The 27196-nt window shown below is 38.2% G+C and overlaps 1 protein-coding gene across 3 annotated transcripts in view; it reads right to left on the reverse strand.

Annotated features, from left to right (window-relative positions):
• stau (double-stranded RNA-binding protein Staufen) overlaps positions 1-27196 on the reverse strand; it is a 326000-nt gene that overhangs the window by 279626 nt on the left and 19178 nt on the right. For all 3 annotated transcript variants that reach the window (XM_070095188.1, XM_070095180.1, XM_070095173.1), the window contains exon 2: positions 17602-17711. In XM_070095188.1, the coding sequence (XP_069951289.1) occupies positions 17602-17710 (109 nt within the window). In that variant the 5' untranslated portion in view covers position 17711. The remainder of the gene's footprint in view (positions 1-17601; positions 17712-27196) is intronic.

Consider the following 27196-nt stretch of genomic DNA (forward strand, 5'->3'; position numbering starts at 1 on the left):
CCTCCGCTGCCAGACAACCACTTAACCCAAGCTCCGAGAAAACAAGCCTTCTCCTCCATAGCTACACAGTATCTACTTCAGTGATACTATGAAAGGATATCGCAGAAGAAACAACATCAGTAATAAAAGAATAACAGCAAGGACCCTAGAACTCAACTTGTCTACCCAGCAGGACGCCGGTGTATCATCAACCCCCCTCACTGCCGCCACCCAGGGAACAACAACAAACATGGCTGACTCCCCCTCCAACTCCACTCCCTTCAAAGGATTCACCCATGATTACTCAGGTATGTTTATTCCTGACAATATCAAGGACTACATCATTGCTCTAGAAAACGAAATCAAAGATATCAAAGCAACACTCGAGCGACGAGAATCCAAGATAACCAACCTCGAGAACAAGATCCAAAACCTTGAAGAGAAGATTACCTCGGGAAGTGTTGACACAGAAAATACTCTGAAAGCAACTATAGCCAGTCACACTGAGCAAATAACTACAATAAATATGAAGGTTGAAGAAGCAATCAAGGACTGGAATCAGAACATGCACACTCGACTAAATGAATACCTTGATTTCCAAGACGACAAAACTGAACAAGATAAGTTGTCTGATGCAGTTATAATAAACAGTCCACACATTCCTAGTGACATAACCCAAGCACAGTGCAAAGAAACTGCTGTCAGGATAATACAGGACCACGTACAAGTCATCGTGCAAAACAATGAAATCAAAGAATCACGTTTGCTAGGAAAATCAGGAAGTAAACTCAGTATAATGATCAGACTTCATTCATACGATAAAAGAAAGGACCTAATTAAATCAGCAATTACAATGAAAAATGGAGTGTACATAAATGAGTGTCTAACAAAAAAACGTCAAAACCTTCTGTTCAGGCTGAGAAAACTTAAACAGGAAAACAAAATACATCAGTGTTTCACGCAAGATGGGAAAATACTAGTAAGGAAAACATCAACAGGACAACAATATACTATCTCAAACGAACATGATTTCTCTACCTTCCTTAGAAAAGCGGACATTTCTGTAACAGATTAGATAAGTGCCCTTAATACATATATACGTGTGGTGCATATAGTGTACGTTACTATTATATTGTGCATTATTATTTTTATTATTTTTTTCATCACTAGCTAATGCTAACTACCTCCAATACTTTATACTTATTACTTACTGCTATTAATTGCTCATAATTTTAAGTTACAAGTCAAATCTTACTCCAAATTTATATTATTCATTGTTCTCACCTGTCCATTTAATTTTGTTTACCACTACTTGTTTTTTTAGTCACTTTTTATTGTGTGTGCAATTAGTGTATATTCCAATTACTTTTTGCAAGTACCAAAACTATCTTTTGCTAGCTAGTACCAACTACTTCATTTTTTTACTTTTTATTGTGCAATAAACTGATCAACTTATTTAATATTACAAATCAGATCTTACTCCTAAACCAATATTATTTCATAGTGACTATCTGTCCATTTAACTTTGTTTACCATTACTTAATTGTAGTCCCTTATATATTTTTTCCTTTATTTTAGCTTTATATAACTACCTTAGTTCATATATTCACAATTGTTAAAATAATCAAGGTGCTATTCTCAGGTGCTAAAGTGTAATAAGTTCACTATTTTGCCATTATATTCCAAAGCTCATTTTTTGATTACCACTTTATTGTTCACCACAACTTATATTAGTCCCTTTTATATTGTTTTCCCTAATTCTAACTTTAAAGAATTACCTTTAAAGTACTACCTACTATCATATTCCCAAGCTCCATTATTTGATCATCACTTTATTTGTTCACCACAAATTATTTTAGTCCCTTTTATATTGTCTCCTTTATATTAGCTTTAAAAAACTACCTTAGCTCATTATTTTTACATTTGTTAAATAATTCAGGTGCTATTTTTTAGCTTTAGAATATTTACTTTGTTTTATACTTAATTCTAACTATAGATTCACTACAAATCTTATGATTACAAGCACTGATCCTGATACCAACCTCTTATTGAATGACTTAAATGAATCAAACAGTTACTGTAATTACTACACAGCAGAACAATCAAAGGCACTTCTCAGAGCCAACAAAAACATAACTGTCTTTTACTACAATATCAGATCTTTAAGCAAGCATTACAATGACCTCATAGCATTACTAAATTCCTTGCATGCCAATATGTCCATCATTACACTAACCGAAACCTGGCTAAAGCCTGATACTACAGATGTCTATGCCATTCCTGGTTACACAGCCATACACAACTGTAGGACAGATCAACAAGGGGGTGGCACAGCTATATAATACTCAGACCAACTAGAATGTATCACTAATACTTGCACAAGGGATGAACATGGGGAATATATAATAGCTAAATTCAAATCCAAATCCGTACCTACAAAAACCTCTCACATTGATAAATTTACATCTACAGAGTTCCACAGTCAAACATTAGCCAATTTAGTCAAAACCTAGGAAGTATGATAACTGATGCACGCATGAAAAAAGATCACTTACTACTCTCAGGTGACTTCAATATAAATCTCCTGCAAGACCAGGACCCACACGTTACTGAATTCACAAACACAATGAGTAACTGCATGTTGCTACCAACAGTAACAAAACCTACAAGAGTTACGGAGACTAGTGTTTCCCTACTTGACCACATCTGGACCAACACCATATCCCCTTTAAAATCAGGCATAATTACAGATAATACCACAGACCACTACCCTACTTTCTTCATAACAACTCTTGGTAAATTACCCCAAGACACTACTAAAGTCACCTTCAGACTTCACAATGAGGCAGCCATTAACCCTTTGACTGTCGCGGCCGTATATGTACGTCTTACGAGGTACCGTGTTTGACGTATAAATACTCATAAATTCTAGCGGCTTCAAATCAAGCAGGAGAAAGCTGGTAGGCCCACATGTGAGAGAATGGGTCTGTGTGGTCAGTGTGCACCATATAAAAAAAATCCTGGAGCACGCAGTGCATAATGAGAAAAAAAAAACTCCGACCGTTTTTTTTAATTAAAATGCCAACTTTGTGGTCTATTTCTGTATAGTATTTATGGTTGTATTCTCATTTTCTTGGTCTCATTTGATAGAATGGAAAACATATTATAGAAATAGAGGTGATTTTGATTGATTTTACTATAAAAAGAACCTAGAAATGGAGCTCAAAGTAGGGGAAATGTTTGATTTTTGCCAATGTTCAAAAGTAAACAAATGATGCCATTGTCCAATAAATGTCCAATTAGCCATTCTAATATGCAGTCACGAATGGGTTGATGTTATTTATACAATTATTACAGTATTGCAGTAGTCTGCATAATAGTAAGTCTTCTATTTTTTGTTTGAATAAAAATTCAAAATAGAAAGCAAGAGTAATATCAGAAGGGACTGAAGATGTGACTGATGAACAAAGAAAATGTTATTTTAGAGCCAGGAATGTCTGCATTGTTCATTCTGGACCTTATTTTGAAATTGTCATATTTTTTATTTTTCGTGAAATTGGCCAAATTCCAAATTTCTGACCACATTATTAGGTAGTTGAAATCGGTAAATGGGCAGTTTCTTGTACTCAATCGATAGAAAAAATGGAGTTCTAAAGAAATAGCTATGAGTTTGGGCGACTGGAACAATGGAATTAGCTGAAAATAGGGCTCAAATTTGGCGAAATCGCCGATTTGTAAACATCGCTGAGGTCGCTAACTTCGTGAGAGCATAATTCCGTCAGTTTTCCATCAAATTTCATTTTTTTGGTGTCATTACAATCGGGAAAAGATTCTCTATCATTTCATAAGAAAAAATAATTTTTTTTTTTAAATTTTGCGACACCAGGAGACACCTCAGGATTGGGGGTTGCGACAGTCAAAGGGTTAATAACTTCACAACAGCAGTAACAAACATTGACTGGCACACTGAGCTAGAAATCTATACAGATATTGACGAATGTTTTAATATAGGTAGTAGGTTGGTAGACAGCAACCACCCAGGGAAGTACTACCGTCCTGCCAGATGACTGTGAAACAGAAACCTGTAACTGTTTTGCATGATGGTAGGATTGCTGGTTTCTTTTTCTGTCTCATAAACACGCTAGATAACAGGGATATCTTGCTACTCCTACTTACACTTTGGTCACACTTCACAGACATGCACATGCATATATATATACATACATCTAGGTTTTTCTCCTTTTTCTAAATAGCTCTTGTTCTTCTTTATTTCTTCTATTGTCCATGGGGAAGTGGAAAACAATCTTTCCTCCGTAAGCCATGCGTGTCGTATGAGACAACTAAAATGCCGGGAGCAATGGGCTAGTAACCCCTTCTCCTGTAGACATTTACTAAAAAAGAGAAGAAGAAAAACTTTATAAAACTGGGATGCTTAAATGTGCGTGGATGTAGTGCGAATGACAAGAAACAGATGATTGCTGATGTTATGAATGAAAAGAAGTTGGATGTCCTGGCCCTAAGCGAAACAAAGCTGAAGGGGGTAGGGGAGTTTCAGTGGGGGGAAATAAATGGGATTAAATCTGGAGTATCTGAGAGAGTTAGAGCAAAGGAAGGGGTAGCAGTAATGTTAAATGATCAGTTATGGAAGGAGAAAAGAGAATATGAATGTGTAAATTCAAGAATTATGTGGATTAAAGTAAAGGTTGGATGCGAAAAGTGGGTCATAATAAGCGTGTATGCACCTGGAGAAGAGAGGAATGCAGAGGAGAGAGAGAGATTTTGGGAGATGTTAAGTGAATGTATAGGAGCCTTTGAACCAAGTGAGAGAGTAATTGTGGTAGGGGACCTGAATGCTAAAGTAGGAGAAACTTTTAGAGAGGGTGTGGTAGGTAAGTTTGGGGTGCCAGGTGTAAATGATAATGGGAGCCCTTTGATTGAACTTTGTATAGAAAGGGGTTTAGTTATGGGTAATACATATTTTAAGAAAAAGAGGATAAATAAGTATACAAGATATGATGTAGGGCGAAATGACAGTAGTTTGTTGGATTATGTATTGGTAGATAAAAGACTGTTGAGTAGACTTCAGGATGTACATGTTTATAGAGGGGCCACAGATATATCAGATCACTTTCTAGTTGTAGCTACACTGAGAGTAAAAGGTAGATGGGATACAAGGAGAATAGAAGCATCAGGGAAGAGAGAGGTGAAGGTTTATAAACTAGAAGAGGAGGCAGTTAGGGTATGATATAAACAGCTATTGGAGGATAGATGGGCTAATGAGAGCATAGGCAATGGGGTCGAAGAGGTATGGGGTAGGTTTAAAAATGTAGTGTTAGAGTGTTCAGCAGAAGTTTGTGGTTACAGGAAAGTGGGTGCGGGAGGGAAGAGGAGCGATTGGTGGAATGATGATGTAAAGAGAGTAGTAAGGGAGAAAAAGTTAGCATATGAGAAGTTTTTACAAAGTAGAAGTGATGCATGGAGGGAAGAGTATATGGAGAAAAAGAGAGAGGTTAAGAGAGTGGTGAAGCAATGTAAAAAGAGAGCAAATGAGAGAGTGGGTGAGATGTTATCAACAAATTTTGTTGAAAATAAGAAAAAGTTTTGGAGTGAGATTAACAAGTTAAGGAAGCCTAGAGAACAAATGGATTTGTCAGTTAAAAATAGGAGAGGAGAGTTATTAAATGGAGAGTTAGAGGTATTGGGAAGATGGAGGGAATATTTTGAGGAATTGTTAAATGTTGATGAAGATAGGGAAGCTGTGATTTCGTGTATAGGGCAAGGAGGAATAACATCTTGCAGGAGTGAGGAAGAGCCAGTTGTGAGTGTGGAGGAAGTTCGTGAGGCAGTAGGTAAAATGAAAGGGGGTAAGGCAGCCGGGATTGATGGGATAAAGATAGAAATGTTAAAAGCAGGTGGGGATATAGTTTTGGAGTGGTTGGTGCAATTATTTAATAAATGTATGGAAGAGGGTAAGGTACCTAGGGATTGGCAGAGAGCATGCATAGTTCCTTTGTATAAAGGCAAAGGGGATAAAAGAGAGTGCAAAAATTATAGGGGGATAAGTCTGTTGAGTATACCTGGTAAAGTGTATGGTAGAGTTATTATTGTAAGAATTAAGAGTAAGACGGAGAATAGGATAGCAGATGAACAAGGAGGCTTTAGGAAAGATAGGGGGTGTGTGGACCAGGTGTTTACAGTGAAACATATAAGTGAACAGTATTTAGATAAGGCTAAAGAGGTCTTTGTGGCATTTATGGATTTGGAAAAGGCGTATGACAGGGTGGATAGGGGGGCAATGTGGCAGATGTTGCAGGTGTATGGTGTAGGAGGTAGGTTACTGAAAGCAGTGAAGAGTTTTTACGAGGATAGTGAGGCTCAAGTTAGAGTACGAAAGAGGGAAATTATTTCCCAGTAAAAGTAGGCCTTAGACAAGGATGTGTGATGTCACCGTGGTTGTTTAATATATTTATAGATGGGGTTGTAAGAGAAGTGAATGCGAGGGTCTTGGCAAGAGGCGTGGAGTTAAAAGATAAAGAATCACACACAAAGTGGGAGTTGTCACAGTTGCTCTTTGCTGATGACACTGTGCTCTTGGGAGATTCTGAAGAGAAGTTGCAGAGATTGGTGGATGAATTTGGTAGGGTGTGCAAAAGAAGAAAATTAAAGGTGAATACAGGAAAGAGTAAGGTTATGAGGATAACAAAAAGACTAGGTGATGAAAGACTGGATATCAGATTGGAGGGAGAGAGTATGGAGGTGGTGAATGTATTCAGATATTTGGGAGTGGACGTGTCAGCGGATGGGTCTATGAAAGATGAGGTGAATCATAGAATTGATGAGGGGAAAAGGGTGAGTGGTGCACTTAGGAGTCTGTGGAGACAAAGAACTTTGTCCTTGGAGGCAAAGAGGGGAATGTATGAGAGTATAGTTTTACCAACGCTCTTATATGGGTGTGAAGCATGGGTGATGAATGTTGCAGCGAGGAGAAGGCTGGAGGCAGTGGAGATGTCATGTCTGAGGGCAATGTGTGGTGTGAATATAATGCAGAGAATTCGTAGTTTGGAAGTTAGGAGGAGGTGCGGGATTACCAAAACTGTTGTCCAGAGGGCTGAGGAAGGGTTGTTGAGGTGGTTCGGACATGTAGAGAGAATGGAGCGAAACAGAATGACTTCAAGAGTGTATCAGTCTGTAGTGGAAGGAAGGCGGGGTAGGGGTCGGCCTAGGAAAGGTTGGAGGGAGGGGGTAAAGGAGGTTTTGTGTGCGAGGGGCTTGGACTTCCAGCAGGCATGCGTGAGCGTGTTTGATAGGAGTGAATGGAGACAAATGGTTTTTTAATACTTGTCGTGCTGTTGGAGTGTGAGCAAAGTAACATTTATGAAGGGGTTCAGGGAAACCGGCAGGCCGGACTTGAGTCCTGGAGATGGGAAGTACAGTGCCTGCACTCTGAAGGAGGGGTGTAAATGTTGCAGTTTAAAAACTGTAGTGTAAAGCACCCTTCTGGCAAGACAGTGATGGAGTGAATGATGGTGAAAGTTTTTCTTTTTCGGGCCACCCTGCCTTGGTGGGAATCGGCCAGTGGGATAATAAAAAAAAATAAAAAATAATTTAATAATTTTCTAAAAAAAGACCCAATACCTCTATAACAAGCACTGCCCTAAAAAAACTAAACAGATGACAGCTAAGAGACTGAACAGTCCCTGGCTAACACCCAGCATTCTCAAATCCATAAATACAAAACACCGATATGAAAAACAGTACAGAATGGGTCACATAACCAGAGACCAAACAAAACGTTACTCATCAATCCTAACCAGCCTGATAAGAAGGGCAAAAAAATTGTATTATGAGAACAGATTATCCAACTTACAAGGTGATATAAAAAAGACCTGGAAAACCCTATCAGAAATTCTGGGAACAAAAAAGATATCACAAAATAGCAAAATAAAATTAGCAAAATCAGATGAACCCCAACTCCCACCAACAGAAACAGCAAACAGACTCAATGATTTCTTCTCCACTATAGGACAAAACCTTGCCAATAAAATCCCAAGCTCAGATACCCCACCAAATGACTACCTCACTGGCAACTACCCGAACACACTGTTCCTAGCTCCGACTAACCCATATGAAGTCTCCCGTATTATCAACGCACTAAAAAACAAGGCAGGAGATTTAAATACCTTACCACCCTTTATATACAAAAAAGTGTCACAAGTGCTATCACCAATCATTGCAACACTCTTTAACAAATCCATTGAATCCTCCACCTTCCCTACAGTTCTCAAAATAGCAAGGGTCACCCCGATCCATAAAGGAGGAGACCAAACAGAGTTGAATAACTATAGGCCAATATCCAATTTACACCCTCTCTCAAAAATCTTCGAAAAATTAATTCATAAACGAATCTACTCCTACCTCATCTCCCAAAACATACTCAACCCCTGCCAATTTGGATTCAGGCCTAATAAAAATACTAATGATGCTATTATACATATGCTAGAACATATATACACTGCAATAGAGAAAAAAGAAGTCCCACTGGGGATCTTCATTGACTTACGTAAAGCTTTTGATACAGTTGACCATGACTTGCTCCACGTAAAATTGTCACACTATGGTATAAGAGGGCACTCCCTCAACTACCTCAAGTCATACCTCAGCAACAGAAGCCAATATGTGTACGCAAATGGGGCAGGCTCTTCCGCACAACCAATTACAGTTGGTGTCCCACAGGGAAGTGTCCTTGGCCCTCTTCTCTTTCTCCTATACATAAATGACCTACCAAATGCTTCGCAATTATTCAAACCCACACTATTTGCAGATGACACTACATACGTCTTCTCTCACCCGAGCCCAGTCACGCTAGCCAATACTGTAAATACCGAATTACAGAAAATATCTACCTGGATGAGGACTAACAAACTTACACTAAATATTGACAAAACCTACTTCATTCAGTTTGGTAACAGAGCTACAGATGTCCCTCTTAACATAATGATAAACGGATCACCTATCACAAAGCTAACAGAGGGAAAATTCTTAGGAATCCACCTTGATAATAAACTCAAATTTCATACACATATACAACAAATTTCTAAGAAAATTTCCAAGACAGTAGGCATACTATCAAAGATACGGTACTATACTCCACAGTCAGCCCTCCTGGCCCTATATCACTCTCTTATTTACCTTTATCTCACCTATGGAATTTGTGCATGGGGCTCAACAACAATTAACCATCTCAGACCACTAATTACCCAACAAAAGGCTACCTGGAGTTTACCTGGAGAGAGTTCCGGGGGTCAACGCCCCCGCGGCCCGGTCTGTGACCAGGCCTCCTGGTGGATCAGAGCCTGATCAACCAGGCTGTTGCTGCTGGCTGCACGCAAACCAACGTACGAGCCATAGCCCGGCTGATCAGGAACTGGCTGCAGTTAGAATGATAACAAATTCTCACTACAGGCAGCACACTCCACCAATATTCAAAACACTCAACCTACTCACCATACAAAACATCCATACTTATTATTGCACCTATTACATACACAGAACACTTAACTCTGATATTAACCCTCCCCTCAAACATCTCCTTGCCAACCTCAACAGAACACATGACCATAACACAAGGCACAGATCACTCTTTGATGTTCCTCGTGTCCATCTCACGCTATGCAAAAACTCAATGCGCATAAAAGGCCCTAAAATCTGGAATTCATTACCTGTAAATATAAAAGAAACACTACCTGTTTATAAATTCAAGTCTCTTCTCAAAGATCACTTACTCACCCAAAACCAAATAAATACTGAATAACTGAACCTTATAAATTGTATATCTTAAATGTTTCTCACAATTATATCACATAAATGTTAAACCTAAAACCCAATCTAACAAAATACTCCATTCGACTGAATGTACAGCAATGCATGCAACCATATGACCTGTCTTTGTAATACTCATTTGTGCTTTATAGTTATCTGTTTACAATAATGTCTTATCACTGATTTCATCATTGCTTAGTTAATCTTAAGTTAATTTTAAGCCAGCCCGTAATGCTATGCATATAAGTGGCTTTGGTATGCTGCTCTTACCTGTATTTTTTTGTACCTCTGTATGTATGCTCAAATTACTAAATAAATGTCTGCTTTCCGGCAGTAGCCTGGAACCTAACCTGCCGTGTAAGTGGGGCTCTACTGTAGTAACATTTTTGAAACAATACCCACTGTTTTGGAAATTTTCTTAGATATGTGCCATTTGTGCATATTGTAATAAAGAATGCTGCCAGGGTATAAACCAAAAAAATGTTCCTATCTTGTCTTTCAAACTGGGCTACATACATTAAACTACTATTTCATATAGTATTTAAAAATCTAGTTAACTTTTTTATATACCAGGTCTCCCTTGCCATATTAGTTTTTCTTTTCACCTCTAGACTAGAACAGTTAAGTAAATAACTTTACCTTTGTTGTGGCCTACATTTACAAACAAAATCCATAACAAAATTCAAGAAGAGCATCAAAGTAATAACAGAGCAGTATTTACAAGAAATGTTTACAAAAATGGGTGCAGTAAAGATCAGACTAATAATTCAGTCACTAGAAACAAAAAAAAAAAAAAAAGTCAAATTTCAAAGTGTGCATCAGCATCCAAGAATTTTCAAAAAATAATTTTGTAATTTTTTTCTTATGAAATGGTAGAGAATCTTTTTCTGAAGGTAATAGCACAAAAATTACGAAATTTGATGGAAAACTGATGAAATTATGCTCTAGGGAATTTTGATGTGTCAGCGATATTTACGCATCAGCGATTTTGCCGACTTTGACTCCCATTTTAGGCCAATTACATTATTCCAGTCGACCAAATTCTTAGCTATTTCATTAGTATTACTTCTATTCTATCAAGTGAGCACAAGAAATTGCCAAGTCAACTGTTTCAACTACAAAATAAAGAGATCGGAAATTGGTAATATGGCCAATTTAATGCAACGTTCAAAATATTCCAATTTCAAAACAGGGTCCAAAATAAACAATACAGGCATTCCTGGCACTAAACTAACATTTCCTCTGTTCATTAGTTATGTTTTCAGGCTTTACAAATAAGTTCCACTTTGATTTGTTATTCACATAATGAATTTTTATTCAAACCAAAAAATAGAAGATTTACTTTTATGCAATATTGTAATAATTGTATAAATAATATCACCACATTTGTGAACATATATTAGACCCACCAGCTGTCATGTATTAGACATGCGAGGTCATTTGTTTACTCTTGAACATTGGCAAAAATTTAACATTTCGCCTATTTTGAGCTCAGTTTCAAGCCATTTTCAGTACTAAAACCAATCAAAATCATCTCTATTTCTGTAATATATCTTCCATTCTATCAAATGAGACCAAGAAATTGCAAATACATCTATAAAAAACATAAGAAAAAACACTGCAAAGTCGGTTTTAATAAAAAATTACAGTCTCAGTTTTTTTTTCTCTCATTATGCACTGTGTGCTGCACGATTTGTTTTATGTGATGCACACATACCACATAGATGTATTCTTTCATATCTAGGCCCAAATTTACCGCTCACAGCATATCAGAGTGAGCTGAGCTCATGGCGTCGATCTACGGTTTGGACCCTCAGCGTAAAGCCGTAGATCTACAGCACGGACCCTGAAAGGGTTAAGTGTATGTGGGTATCTGTCAGAGAGACATGGTACACAAAATAAAGTCTTGTGGGAATTTTGTAATGAAAGAAATGATAAAGAGAAGAAATAGGAAAGATGGTGATATGCTCCTATAAACTCTGGTTAATTTTTTTTTGTAAATAGTATAAGTACAGTGGACCCCCGCATAGCGACTTTAATCCGTGCAAGAGGGCTGATTGTTATGCGAAATGATCGGTATGCGAATGAATTTTCCCCATAAGAAATAATGGAAATCAAATTAATCCGTGCAAGACACCCAAAAGTATGAAAAAAAAAATTTTACCACATGAAATATACATTTTCCTACACACAAAGAGAAGGATACATGCACAATAGTAGAGTAGTACATGCACAATATATATTGTGCATGTACTACTCTACTAAATGAAGAATAAATGACACTTACCTTTATTGAAGATGCAGCAATGACTGATGAGACACTGTGTCCTGGGAGTGCCTTTTCCTCCTGAGTACTGTAGGTCCTGTTTGGCATTTTCTTCCAGAACAGGCCTTATCACACTGTGTATGCCACTACGATTCTTAAAACTCTCAAACCAACCTTTGCTGGCTTTAAATTCACCAATATGAGCACTAGTTCCAGGCATTTTTCCCTGTTCACCTGGGTGTTAGTCGACTGGTGTGGGTTGCATCCTGGGAGACAAGATTAAGGACCCCAACGGAAATAAGTTAGACAGTCTTCGATGACACTGACTTTTTTGGGTTATCCTGGGTGGCAAATCCTCTGGGGTTAATTGTTTCTTGGTATTCTCAATAAGCCACACCAACAACGGTGCAACAGCAGCAGCAGCAGCAGCAGCTGACAGTGATACAGCAGCAGCAGACGATGCTACAGCAGCAGCAGACGGTACTAAAGCAGCAGCAGACGGTACTACAGCAGCAGCAGCAGCAGCTGACGGTGGTACAACAGCAGCAGCAGCTGACAGTGCTACAGCAGCAGCAGACAATGCTACAGCAGCAGCAGACGATGCTACAGCAGCAGCAGACGGTACTACAGCAGCAGCAGCAGCTGTACCACCAATAGTAGCGATGGTTGATTGGGGTTTATTATACAACCTGGCCAGCTCGGAGACACGCACTCCACTTTCATACTTATCAATGATCTCTTTCTTCATCTCTATAGTAATTCTCACCCTTATTGCTGTAGGGTTGGCACTAGAAGCTTTCTTGGGGCCCATGGTCACTTATTTTCCAGATAAATCACCAAAAACACTGTAATAATACGAAATGTTCCGATTGTATGCTTGGATGTTACCGCGGAGGCTGGCTGGTAAACAATGCCACCGGCGGCACATGTGAGGCTGGCTAAGGGCGCACATTGGACGCGTCTCGGACGAAGAGCGGTGAGCGGGTTTTTGGGCGGTATGCGAGGCAAAATTTTTGCGATAAAAGCGAGCGGTATTGAACGGTATGCGATGCGTACGGTATGCGGGGGTCCACTGTATTGCAATTGTTTTACATGATGGTAGGATTGCTGGTGTCTTTTCTGTCTCATAAACATGCAAGATTTCAGGTACGTCTTGCTACTTCTACTTACACTTAGGTCACACTACACATACATGTACATGTTTATTTATACACACTCATCTGAGTTTTCTTTGATTTTATCTTAATAGTTCTTGGTCTTATTACTTTTCCTTTTATATCCATAGGGAAGTGGAATAAGAATCTTTCCTCCGTAACCCATGCATGTTGTAAAAGTCAACTAAAATGCCGGGAACAATGGGCTAGTAACCCCTTTTTCTGTAATAATTACTAAAAAGAATATGAAGAAGAAAACTGTCAAAGTGGGAAGTCTGAATGTACGTGGATGTTGTGCAAATGATAAGAAAGAGATGATTGTGGATGTTATGAATGAGAAGAAACTGGATGTCCTGTCTTTAAGTGAAACAAAGCTGAAGGGGGTGGGAGAGTTTCAGTGGAGAGGAATAAATGGGATTAGGTCAGGGGTTTCAAATAGAGTTAGAGCTAAAGAAGGAGTAGCAATAATGTTGAAGGATAAGTTATGGCAGGAAAAGAGGGACTATAAATGTATTAATTCAAGGATTATGTGGAGTAAAATAAAGGTTGGATGTGAAAAGTGGGTTATAGTAAGCGTATATGCACCTGGAGAAGAGAGAAGTGTAGAGACAGAGAGAGAGATTTTGGGAAATGTTGAGTGAATGCGTGGGGAGTTTTGAACCAAGTGTGAGAGTAATGGTGATTGGGAATTTCAATGCTAAAGTGGGCAAAAATGTTGTGGAGGGAGTAGTAGGTAAATTTGGGGTGCCAGGGGTATATGAAAATGGGGAGCCTTTAATTGAGCTATGTGTAGAAAGAGGTTTAGTAATAAGTAATACATATTTTATGAAGAGGATAAATAAATATACAAGGTATGATATAGCATGTAATGAAAGTAGCTTGTTAAATTATGTATTGGTGGATAAAAGGTTGATGGGTAGGCTCTAGAATGTACACGTTTATAGAGGGGCAACTGACATATTGGATCATTATTTAGTTGTAGCTACAGTTAGAGTAAGAGGTAGATGGGAAAAAAGAGGAAAATGGCAACAACAAGTAAGAGGGAGGTGAGAGTGTATAAACTAAGAGAGGAGGAAGTTCGGGTGAGATATAAGCGACTATTGGCAGAAAGGTGGACTGGTGTAAGTATGAGCAGTGGGGGGGGGGGGTTGAAGAGGGTTGGAATAGTTTTAAAAATGCAGTATTAGAATGTGGGGCAGAAGTTTGTGGTTATAGGAGGGTGGGTGCAGGAGGAAAGAGGAGTGATTGGTGGAATGATGAAGTAAAGGTTGTGATAAAAGAAAAAAAGTTAGCTTATGAGAGGTTTTTACAAAGCAGAAGTGTTATAAGAAGAGTAGAGTATATGGAGAGTAAAAGAAAGGTGAAGAGAGTGGTGAGAGTGTAAAAGGAGAGCAGATGATAGAGTGGGAGAGGCACTGTCAAGAAATTTTAATGAAAATAAGAACAAATTTTGGAGTTAAACAAGTTAAGAAAGCCTAGGGAACAAATGGATTTGTCAGTTAAAAACACAGTAGGGGAGTTTGTAGATTGGGAGATGGAGGTTTTGGGTAGACGGCGAGAATATTTTGAAGAACTTTTAAATGTCGACGAAGAAAGGGAGGCAGTAATTTCATGCACTGGACAGGGAGGTATACCATCTTTTAGGAGTGAAGAAGAACAGGATGTGAGTGTGGTGGAGGTACGTGAGGCATTACATAGAATGAAACGGGGTAAAGCAGCTGGAACTGACGGGATCATGACAGAAATGTTAAAAGCAGGGGGGGATATAGTGTTGGAGTGGTTGGTATTTTTGTTTAATAAATGTATGAAAGAGGGGAAGGTACCTAGAGATTGGCGGAGAGCATGTATAGTCCCTTTATATAAAGGGAAGGGGGACAAAAGAGATTGTAAAAAAAGGAGGTTTTAGAGTGGGTAGGGGATGTGTATATCAAGTGTTTACATTGCAGCATATATGTGAACAGTATTTAGATAAAGGTAGGGAAGTTTTTATTGCATTTATGGATTTAGAAAAGGCATATGATAGAGTGGATAGGAGAGCAATGCGGCAGATGTTGCAAGTATATGGAATAGGTGGTAAGCTACTAAATGCTGCAAAGAGTTTTTATGAGGATAGTGAGGCTCAGGTTAGGGTGTGCAGAAGTGAGGGAGACTACTTCCCGGTAAAAGTAGATCTTAGACAGGGATGTGTAATGTCACCATGGTTGTTTAATATATTTATAGATGGGGTTGTAAAAGAAGTAAATGCTAGGGTGTTCGGGAGAGGGGTGGGATTAAATTATGGGGAATCAAATACAAAATGGGAATTGACACAGTTGCTTTTTGCTGATGATACTGTGCTTTTGGGAGATTCTAAAGAAAAATTGCTAAGGTTAGTGGACGAGTTTTGGAGTGTGTGTAAAGGTAGAAAGTTGAAAGTGAACATAGAAAAGAGTAAGGTGATGAGGGTATCAAATGATTTAGATAAAGAAAAATTGGATATCAAATTGGGGAGGAAGAGTATGGAAGAAATGAATGTTTTCAGATATTTGGCAGTTGTGTCTGCAGATGGATTTATGAAGGATGAGGTTAATCATAGAATTGATGAAGGAAAAAAAGTGAGTGGTGCGTTGAGGTATATGTGGCGACAAAAAACATTATCTATGGAGGCAAAGAAGGGAATGTATGAAAGTATAGTAGTACCAACACTCTTATATGGGTGTGAAGCTTGGGTTGTGAATGCAGCAGCGAGGAGGCGGTTGGAGATGTCCTGTCTAAGGGCAATGTGTGGTGTAAATATTATGCAGAAAATTCGGAGTGTGGAAATCAGGAAAAGGTGTGGAGTTAATAAAAGTATTAGTCAGAGGGCTGAAGAGGGGTTGTTGAGGTAGTTTGGTCATTTAGAGAGAATGGATCAAAGTAGAATGACATGGAGAGCATTTAAATCTGTAGGGGAAGGAAGGCAGGGTAGGGGTCGTCCTCGAAAAGGTTGGAAGGAAGGAGGAAGGGAGGTTTTCTGGGCGAGGGGCTTGGACTTCCAGCAGGTGTGCGTGAGCGTGTTCGATAGGAGTGAATGGAGACGAATGGTATTTGGGACCTGACGATCTGTTGGAGTGTGAGCAGGGTAATATTTAATGAAGGGATTCAGGGAAACCGGTTACTTTTATATAGCCGGACTTGAGTCCTGGAAATGGGAAGTACAATGCCTGCGCTCTAAAGGAGGGGTTCGGGATATTGACGGTTTGGAAGGATATGTTGTGTATCTTTATACGTACATACTTCTAAGCTGTTGTGTTCTGAGCACCTCTGCAAAAACAGTGATTATGTGTAAGTGAGGTGAAAGAGTTAAATGATGATGAAAGTATTTTCTTTTTGGGGATTTTCTTTCTTTTTGGGTCACCCTGCCTCGGTGGGAGATGGCCGACTTGTTAAAAAAAAAAAAAAAAATGAGTACTGTATTCTTTATAAAAAGTACAACACTCATTACTAGTATTTGTTGCCATAAGACAGGGTGTGGTGCCGTGATTCAGGGCATGTTCCCATGAGGCAGGGTGTGTTGCTGCGATCCTGTGTGTGCCGCCATGAGCCAGGGTATGTTGCCTTGAGCCTGTGTGTGTGTGTGTGTGTTGCCAAGAACTTGGGTGTACTCCCTTGGGTGTACAACCTCAATTATTTTAGAGAAATATAACTTTCTGTTTTCCATAAATTTGTGTTACAAATGTGTATGGTCTCTATGATTTTCATTTTGATATACTGACTCATTAAGAATGAAATTTATAATGAAATATATATTTATCTCTATGATTAAGATTGTTTATTTTGACAAATTACATGGTTGTAGAGAGGAATATAATAGTTGGGTGTATATGCCAAAAGCCCCTTTGTATGCCAAGCATTTTAGGCTAACTTAAAGATTAAATTAAGATTAGTAAGGCAATAATACATAGTTCATATAATTATTAGATGAGTTACAGTGAGTACAGGAGAAGTGAGTATTCTATCAGGTAATGATAAGTCTAGAAGAGACTTATAACACTACTGAATTAGTTAATAAAAATTACACTATTACAATGTAACAATTTAAAACAATTTGCAATATGTTGTATTACAGTTTAGTACTATTTAAAACAATGAAATTTGGTATTACAATGGAACAATTTACATTACAATCTACTACTATTTAAAACAATGAAAAAACAGACATCCTAATTTCAAAGGAGTAACTAAAGTAGACTAAATTTGCTTCATACTGCAGAGCAAATTTCCAAATCCCAACATTTTTTTTATTACTTAGGGTCTCCTTATGACATCATCATAGTACATGTACTTTGTGAATCCTACTGCTTTCTTGCTTTTTTAAGACATCTAAATGGGTTACTTGTAAGTGTACATGCAAGAAATACTGACCTTGCATGGATACAGGTGGTGGCTGTGTCATGGAGACCATCATGGGAGGTCGCTGTTGGTGGGGGGGCACCAGGCTAGGCTGAGCCATGCGCATTGGAACTTGAGCCATTCTGAAACACAAAATTATGAAGCTTCATAATGAAAGAGAAAAGATCATCTAAAAGATGACATGTCACCTAAGAACTTCATTAAGTTTGGTAGTTTTTGAAATACATGTAAATGCAATCTGCCCATCCTCATTCCTGTGTACTTTCTAAAAACTATCATGTCAATGAAGTTTATTAAGACTAGGTATACAGGTTGCTGATCTGATACTGAACAGTTTTAAACTTTACTGCCCAAATTTTTTTTGCAGTTTTTAAAATACAGTGGACCCCCGGTTAACGATATTTTTTCACTCCAGAAGTATGTTCAGGTGCCAGTACTGACCGAATTTGTTCCCATAAGAAATATTGTGAAGTAGATTAGTCCATTTCAGACCCCCAAACATACACGTACAAACGCACTTACATAAATACACTTACATAATTGGTCGCATTCGGAGGTAATCGTTATGCGGGGGTCCACTGTACACTTGTTAGTGAGACTAGCTTATATTTTAAGAGACATGTTTTGTATACAGCTAGAAAACTCAACAATCAATTCTGTTGAAAATGTTACATTTTACAGAAGGCTTTGATTGTTTTTGGATGTTATACTATAAAATTTTGTTTCAATCCGTGAAATACTCCTTAAAAAATTATTTAAAAGAAATGAGCACATAACTCCTAACCCATTCACTGTCCAGACCCACAAAATTAATATTACTTTCAATATCCACATTAAAAAAAAAAAACCTGAAGGTAATGCCACCAAAAGTACAAAATCTGATACAAAACTTATGGCATTACACAGTCACAAAGTTAGCAGTCTGGGTGCAATTTACACATTTGGCAATTTTGTCCACTGAGTACTATTTCAAGTCAATTCTAAAGCACCGTTTGACCAAAGTCTTACCTATTTTACTATTACATCTTTCGTTTCGTCAACTGAGCACAAGTAACCACCCATTCAACCATCAGAACTACCCTATAAAATGCTAAGAAGTTGGTAATTAGGCAAATTTTACACAAAATTTAAAAAATTCCAGTTTAAAAATAGAGTAAAAAATAAACATTGTAGACATTTAAGGCACTCTGTTCATTAATCACATACCCAGGCCTCTGATATAATACATTTGCTTTCCTTTTTGAATTCATCTCAGAAAAAAGTAAAAAAATTATCCTATTTCTCAGCTAATAAAATATAGTGGACCCCGGTTTGCGATGGCATCGGTATCCGATAAATCTGGTATTCGATACATTTTAACGCAAAAATTTTGCCTCGGTTCTCATTAAAAAAAACCTCCACACGCAATTCATCCAAGACGTGTCCACGTGTGGCCCAGTGTTTACAAGCCTGCCAGTGTGCTCGCATCTAAGGATACATTCGGTACATTCCATATTATCAGTGTTTTTGGTGCTTGTTTCTGCAAAATAAGTCACCATGGGCCCCAAGAAAGCTTCTAGTGCCAACCCTGTGGTAAAAAGGGTGAGAATTAGTATGGAAATTAAGAAAGATTTTGAAGGGTTTGGGGCTAACCCTGAGAAGCCTATGCCAGTTGTGGAATCCATTGTGCCTACTTCAAAAATTAAGGAAATGTGTGCAAAGTGGGTTGAACTGCAAACCTTTATGGATGAAAATCACCCTAACACAGCTATTGCAAGCCGTGCTGGTGACTATTACAATGACGATGTTGTGGCCCATTTTAGACAAATCGTAAAGGAACGGGAGGTACAGAGCTCTACGGACAGATTTGTTGTGCGAAAGAGGTCCAGTGACTCTCAAGCTGGTCCTAGTGGCATTAAAAGAAGAAGAGAAGTAATCCCGGAAAAGGACTTGCTACCTCAAGTCCTAATGGAAGGGGATTCCCCTTCTAAACAATAAGTTCGACACTCTCCCATCCTCCCATCCCATCAATCATCACCAGATCTTCATTAAAGGTAAGTGTCATGTATTCTATTGTTAGTAGAGTACTACAAACTGTGCATGTCTTCTTCAGTTTGTGTGCATTAAACTTAATATTTCATGTGGTAAAATTTTTTTTTTCATACTTTTGGGTGTTTTGCACGGATTAATTTGATTTCCATTATTTCTTATGGGGAAAATTGATTCGCTTTTCGATAATTTTCGTTTACGATGAGCTCTCAGGAACGGATTAATATCACAAACCAGGGGTCCACTGTATAACTAGGAATGATTGGTCAGAGTTTACGGTGTCCGATAATTGAATCAGACCTATTACAAACCCATAAAACAAACTGGAGGGTGTAAGAGGGCCTTACCCGTTCACAGAAATACATGTACAGTGGACCCCCGGTTAACGATATTTTTTCACTCCAGAAGTATGTTCAGGTGCCAGTACTGACCGAATTTGTTCCCATAAGGAATATTGTGAAGTAGATTAGTCCATTTCAGACCCCCAAACATACAAGTACAAACGCACTTACATAAATACACTTACATAATTGGTCGCATTCGGAGGTGATCGTTATGCGGGGGTCCACTGTATTAGGAAAAATAGACTTATGCTACTTTAACCCCAATTTCAGGCTACTTCCAGTCCTGAAACCAACCAAAATCATCTCTATTTCAGCAGTACAGTGGACCCCCGCATAACGATCACCTCCGAATGCGACCAATTATGTAAGTGTAATTATGTAAGTGCATTTGTACGTGTATGTTTGGGGGTCTGAAATGGACTAATCTACTTCACAATATTCCTTATGGGAACAAATTCGGTCAGTACTGGCACCTGAACATACTTCTGGAGTGAAAAAATATCGTTAACCGGGGGTCCACTGTATATCTTCCATTTTATCAAGTTCTACCCAGAAATAGCCAATAAAACCATAAAAAGCATCCTAGAAAACACCTAAAAATCATATTTTAAACCAAACACAAGGCCAGAATTTTGCTTTTCCCATCATGCACAAACAGGGCAGGATTTTTTTTTTATGCTGTATACTCTCACCATAGATCCATGCCCTCATAATTAGGCCAAAATTTATGGCTCACAATTTATCTAAGGGAGCTGTGCTCCTTCAGATATATGTTAGTCATTCACACCCATCTCTCATCATCCAAAACATTCCTTGTTTGTCTTCTGTTAGCGACTTACTACTTTGCGCAACTATTTCTATCTCGCCTTTCAAGGTCTGCGCACCACCAGTACATGCTGTATTCAATTTTGGCTTAACATACATTGTAAATTTGCTTTTTGCCTCTCCAGGTCTATATACCTTTAGATATTAAACCTATAATCTGATACCTTTAACCTCCCACCACTATGTTGTACAGTAGACCCTCATTTTTCGTAATTAATCTGTTCCAGAGATTGTGACTAATGGCAAAAGTGATGATTTGAGAAACCATTTTCCCCATAAGAAATAATGTAAATCCAATTAATCTGTTTCAGACCAAAAGTATTAACAAAAAAATATATTTTTTTTACATGAAATATAGATTTACATACACAGAAAACAATGACACATGAAGAATAAAACAATAACATCACACTTACCTTTATTGAAGATTCTTGTTGGTGTATGAATAAAATATGTCATTACGTATGTCAAGAATTGTGGCGGCGGCAGGAAAGTGTGTTTGGAGGCAGGACAAGATAATCCTTCAATATGACACTAATATCGACTCTACGGCTTATTCATCTATCACAATTCATCTAATATGACATAATAAACAATATTAATAACATAGACACAAGACATACAGTGGACCCCCGGTTAACGATATTTTTTCACTCCATAAGTATGTTCAGGTTCCAGTACTGACCGAATTTATTCCCATAAGGAATATTGTGAAGTAGATTAGTCCATTTCAGACCCCCAAACATACAGGTACAAACGCACTTACATAAATACACTTACACAATTGGTCGCATTCGGAGGTAATCGTTATGCAGGGGTCCACTGTATACTCTAGCATGAATAAAAAATGTCATTACGTATGTCACTAGTGGTGTTGTGTTTTGTTGTTGGGTGTATAAGAGCCACTGAGAGCATAAGCCGTACACAGTGGTGGTGGAGGCGGTGGTGTTCTCAGTAGCCCAATATAACTCCAAGAACACTGGAGGAGTTAGGTTTGTGCCGTCCTTTTTCTATTAAATAATCGCTTAACTTACTTACTACACTGTTAATGCTACACTCTATCGCTGGCTGGCACTATAGCCTTTATCAACTCATGCTGCTTTAGTATCGAACATATCGTAGAATCACTGAAGAAAGTACATTCTCCCCTCTCTCTTCCTCCTCCACTTTTGTACTTTGCTATGAGTTCTTTCTTGAATTCTATCATGTTTCTCACCTTCTTTACCAAAGGCCTGGCATTAGGAGCTTTCTTTGGAGCCATGGTGGCTTATTTAGCAGTTGCAAGCACTAAAACAAATGAAATATTACGAAATTTATCTTATACACGTGGGATCGTCCTCACTCGCTGATAAACAATGGCACACTGGCTGTGAATGGAGTGTGGGGCGTCTGGGATGAACGACAATTCACGAGTCAATATTTTGACAAAAAAAAGCGTTACGATTTTCGAAAATTACGACTTCCGATGCTTACGAAAAAGAAGGGTCCCCTGCATTTATTTCCTTTCATATTTTCTCCCACAGCTTAGCCTCAGGCCAGGCTTGTCTAATGCTTGCCTCATCAGCCAGACTATTTCTGTTGGCAGCCTCTGAGGTTACCAAAACTTGTCAGCAGTATGAGACGCAAATGATCTTTGTCATGTACACTGACTTCTCAGACAAATAAGAAGCACAGACTTATTCTATATGTCCACACCATTGAGAACAGGGTCCCTCACGTAGTTCTACACCACAAGCTCAGATTACTCAGATAAGTTGTGAGTGGTAAATTTTGGCCTAGATATGATGGGAAAAGCAAAACTATGACCATGGATTTGGTTTAAAATAGTGGCTTGGTGCTTTCAAGGATGGGTTTTAATTTTATTGGCTGTTTCTTGGTATTGTTTAAAAGAACTGAAGACATACTACTAAAATAGGGATGATTTTGGGCTCAAAATGGTGAAAATTAGATTTTTGCAGATTTTCATGAGGATGGGTAAGGGTCCCCTCCTCCCCTCCCCCTGTCTGTTTTATGGGTTTTTTATAGGTCAGATTCAATTATTGGGATGTCATCAGGGCCGGATTAAGAAGTCTCCGGGCCCTAGGCTATTCAGATTGGCGGGGCCCCTTTGAGTTACGGGTAAGCGAAGCGACCCCTTCCAGCTTGGGGGTGGGGAGGGTCGGTGTGAGCCTGTTTAAGGTCTAATTAAATACATTCTGGCTATTTAGATTAAATTTAATAGGGAAAGTACATCAAGACAACCAAAACCATTTACCAACAGCCATTATAACTATCTTGTTAAATCATGCATTTTAAAGGGAATAAACTCAAGACAGCATAGTATTACTAGATTAGGCTATTAAAGTAGTGACATCATGTACCTATTATATTCAGCATAACCACTACAGCACTTATTCCCTTTATAAATCACTAACCATTATTGTTATCATTGCATCATGCATAAGACTATCAAATCATATAAACTCAAGAAAGTAAAGAATTGTTTATATTCACAGGCACTTCTTAAATAAACTTTTTTCTGGATTTCATATTGACAAAATCATCAATTATATTCTGAAAATCAATATTTCTTGTTAGATCAGACTCAATGGTCAACAAGGCTAGGTTACACAATTTGTCTTGGCTCATTGTTGAACGGAGCTGGTTCTTCACTCTTTTCAAAACAGAAAATGAACGTTCTCCTTCACAGTTAGTAGCTGGAAGTGTTAGGTAAAGGCGATACACTATGTCAACATTAGGGAAGGTTTCTGAGATACCTGCATTTCTTAAATGTTTCAAAGCAGCTGAGGGCGCACATTTTTCAGGTGGAGCTTTAATCTGATTCATATACCCAGAAAAATTAACTATTTCTTCAACAAATGTGTCCTGAACATCTGCTGAAAGGTGTTGTTGCAACTTTAATGCAGCTTCTCTCAATTCTGCATTTGGCATAGTAGTAATTTTGAACAGAAATCCAAACTTGTCATTGAGATTCTGGTAGATTTCTTTTCTTTTCACCAATTCTGTAATCAGTGAATCCAGAATGATGAAGCATGTAGCTGTCTTACATTTCTGCCTTGGTAGCAACACAATTTCATTGTCTGGCTCTTCAAAATTGCGTTTCCTCTTCCATGACCGCTGATGATCAGCCCGGTAACTGTAGTCTTTCACCAGCAGTTTAGCTTTCTCTTCAAACATTTCAAAAGCTTCATCATTGCGAAGTGAGCTTACAAATTCCACTAAGCCTGCATAGAGGTTAGTACAAGTAGCCATTTCAATTTCAATTTTCTGAAGTGTCTTGTTCGTGGCATTTAACCGTTCCAGTATACAGTCCCAAAGCACACAGAGTAAGGCCAATTCAAAATCTTCCAATTTTGATGCTAAGTTGGCTGCTTCACTTCTTGTAGTTGCTGTCTGGTCTTCATCCTCTGCTATTTGGATCAAAGCAGAACGTATTTCAGCAAAGCTGTCTTTCAAAGCATGTGTTGCATCGTGCTGTGCTGACAACCTTGTTGTTGATAATGATTTGATGACATCTCCATGAATGGTTGACTTGAGTATACTCCACCGATGCGTTGAAGCAGAGAAAAAATTAAAGAGTGCTTGTAAAAGTCCAAAAAATGAAACTGCAGTGACACAACACTCCGCAGCACATGACCCAACAAGATTAAGAGAATGTGCTGAGCAGAGCACATATTCAGCAAGTGGGTTGATTTGCTTGATACGGGCTTGAAATCCATTATATTTACCCGACATGTTACTTGCATTGTCGTAGCTCTGGCCACGGCAATCCATAATAGAGAGATCATGTTCAAGCAGAGTATCCAGTACTACATTCATCATTGTTTCTCCATCATGGCCTAAAAGAGGAATGAATTACATAAAGCGCTCTACAGGCTTACCACTGGAGTCGACAAAGTGAACAATGAATGTCAATCTGTATGTGAAATATCTGGTGTTGAATCTACACTTATTGCAAAGTATTTTGCAGTTTTCACAGCTGCTATGATGTTATTGAGGACCTTCTTAGTCATCAGTTCAATAAATTCATTGCATATAGTAGATGACATGTAAGATACAGTGCCTCTTCCTGCATTCCCAAGGCGTGACACATGATTTGCTAAGAATGGATCGAATTGTGCTAACAGTTCTATGATCCCTAGGAAATTGCCATTGTTTTCCGAACCAAAAACCTCATTTTCTCCACGGAAAGCAAGTCCTCTTAGAGCTAAGAATTTTACAACAGCAACAACTCTTTCTAGAACTTTTCTCCAAAAAGTGCGCTCTTTTTCAGTTTGATTTTCCAAATGAGAATCCAATAAGCCTTTTTTCTGTGCACGAAATACACTGGCTAAAATGCAGCTCCTGTGAGTGGTGCTGTTTTCATGTTCCTCGAAACGCTTAGAATTTTTCCAGTCATTGAACCCCTGTGTGAATGTATTTTCTTTGGTAGAAAATAGCTTGCATGCTGAACAGTACACTTTTCCTGAGCTTTCAGAGTATACCATCCATGATCTTTTCACAGTTTCTGAATTTGCAAGCTTCCTATAAAACATAGATGACTTTAAACAACGACGACTTCCATCATCATAAATCCTTGCTGATTTCCTAAAGTCAATGTTCAGAGTTTGACTGAAGTTTTCTGCAATGAAAGCATTACATAGAGAATCTGGGATTACATTTGGCCATGAGGCAGGATCTTTTAAGACAAATCCTGTGGATGAAATGTCCGTTGAGACATTAAGAGGAGACACAAAAGAAGTAGATGCTGGCTGAGAAATAATGGAGGGAGGGCTTCCCGTGTGATCTGACGTATCTGCAGATTCAACTGTACTGGTAACATCAGAAACTGTTTTCGTGAGCATGTCTGTGATCTTTCTGCAGCTTCCTACATCTTTCTTTTTCTGTTCTTCTTCTTGAATTTTCTTCTTTCTTTTCTGTGACCCACTCGCATAAGAACGTCCAACATCACGTTCCCGAGATGCCATAATGAGGATGTATCACTGTCTGTAATCATGCAATACAAATTTTTCATTATCAATTATTATTAATTTTTTTTCTGTCAATTGGGGGATATGGCCCTTGTAGCCCCCTTTCCTCTGGCTGCGCATCTAAAAATTCAAAACGTTACCAAAAAGGAGTCATATACAGAACTTTTACCATAGATTAGGTTAGTGATTTGGGCTACGAATATTTTACTAATTCATCCTCCTTGATCTCCAATTTACTTAAACAGAAATCATACTGAGTCCAAGAACAATGCACAATGGTATTTATATTACCATTTTCATAACTAAACTAATCATTATGTTTTGCATGATATATGGCCTACCACCATAGATAAGGACATGAGAATTAAAGAATGCAGGGACAATTTTCAGTTTCACACAACAAACGATTTTCTGATGTGGCTTATGTGTTTCTGGGGAAATATGTAGTAAATTAATTGATGTTTTACATCACTTCCGTCGCAACTTGAAAACTAAGCATTTGCGACGGAAGTGATGTAGAACATCAATCAATTGAGATCTGTTATTGAAATGATAAAGACTTAAAGACAGGACAAAGTGCTTTTAAAATCTACAAACAGAAGTCAGTTTGCGTTTTTAGGTTTTTCTTTATAGTATTTTTACCAAAAATGCGTCTTTACTGGTCCGCGCGTCTTTACTGGTCAAGTAACCCTATCAGGTACCTCCCTTAACATTTAGAGGCGAAAACAAACATTTATCCATACAGATCAATGTCTATCAACAACACTTCAGTTAATTTGTCACAGTACAAGTCTAGATAACAGAAAATTGGAGAGGAATCTCCCATACTCACCCATTAGCGGGAAAACACAGCTGTTCTGATGTAAACAAAGGCATGTTGAGTGTTGCCATCTATGGTTAGGTTTATTTATTTTTATTTTATTTTATTTCATTATTTGTTTTTGTTTTGATTAATTTTTAAAAATCAATTTTACTCTCCAAATACTTGAACTTTTTAGGTAGGGACCCCTTTGCACTTGCACCATGTGCGCAGTCTTGGATGAGCCCCTGAACCCCTTGGACCGCGGAGCCCCCAAATGCGCGGGGCCCTAGGCAAATGCCTCGTTTGCCTATGCGGTAATCCGGCCCTGGATGTCATAAACCAGGAACAATCATTCCTGATCATATTTTAGAATCCAAGAAATAAGGTAAATCTTCTATTTTTGTATAATTATGAATTCAAAATGGAAGCCAAGCATAATAGAGGAGAGGCCTGGGGATGTGATTAATGAAGAGAGGAAGTGTTATTTTAGTACCACACATGTCTACAGTGTTTATTTTGGACTATTTTCAAATTGGTATTTTTTTATTGTTCAAAATTTGCCATTACCAATTTCTGTGAAATTTATAGGTTAGTTTTAATGGCTGAATGAGCGATTTCTCTTGTGCTCAATCAAAATA

The sequence above is a fragment of the Cherax quadricarinatus genome, chromosome 4, assembly GCF_038502225.1.
Source record: "Cherax quadricarinatus isolate ZL_2023a chromosome 4, ASM3850222v1, whole genome shotgun sequence".
Taxonomy (NCBI): Eukaryota; Metazoa; Arthropoda; class Malacostraca; order Decapoda; family Parastacidae; genus Cherax; species Cherax quadricarinatus.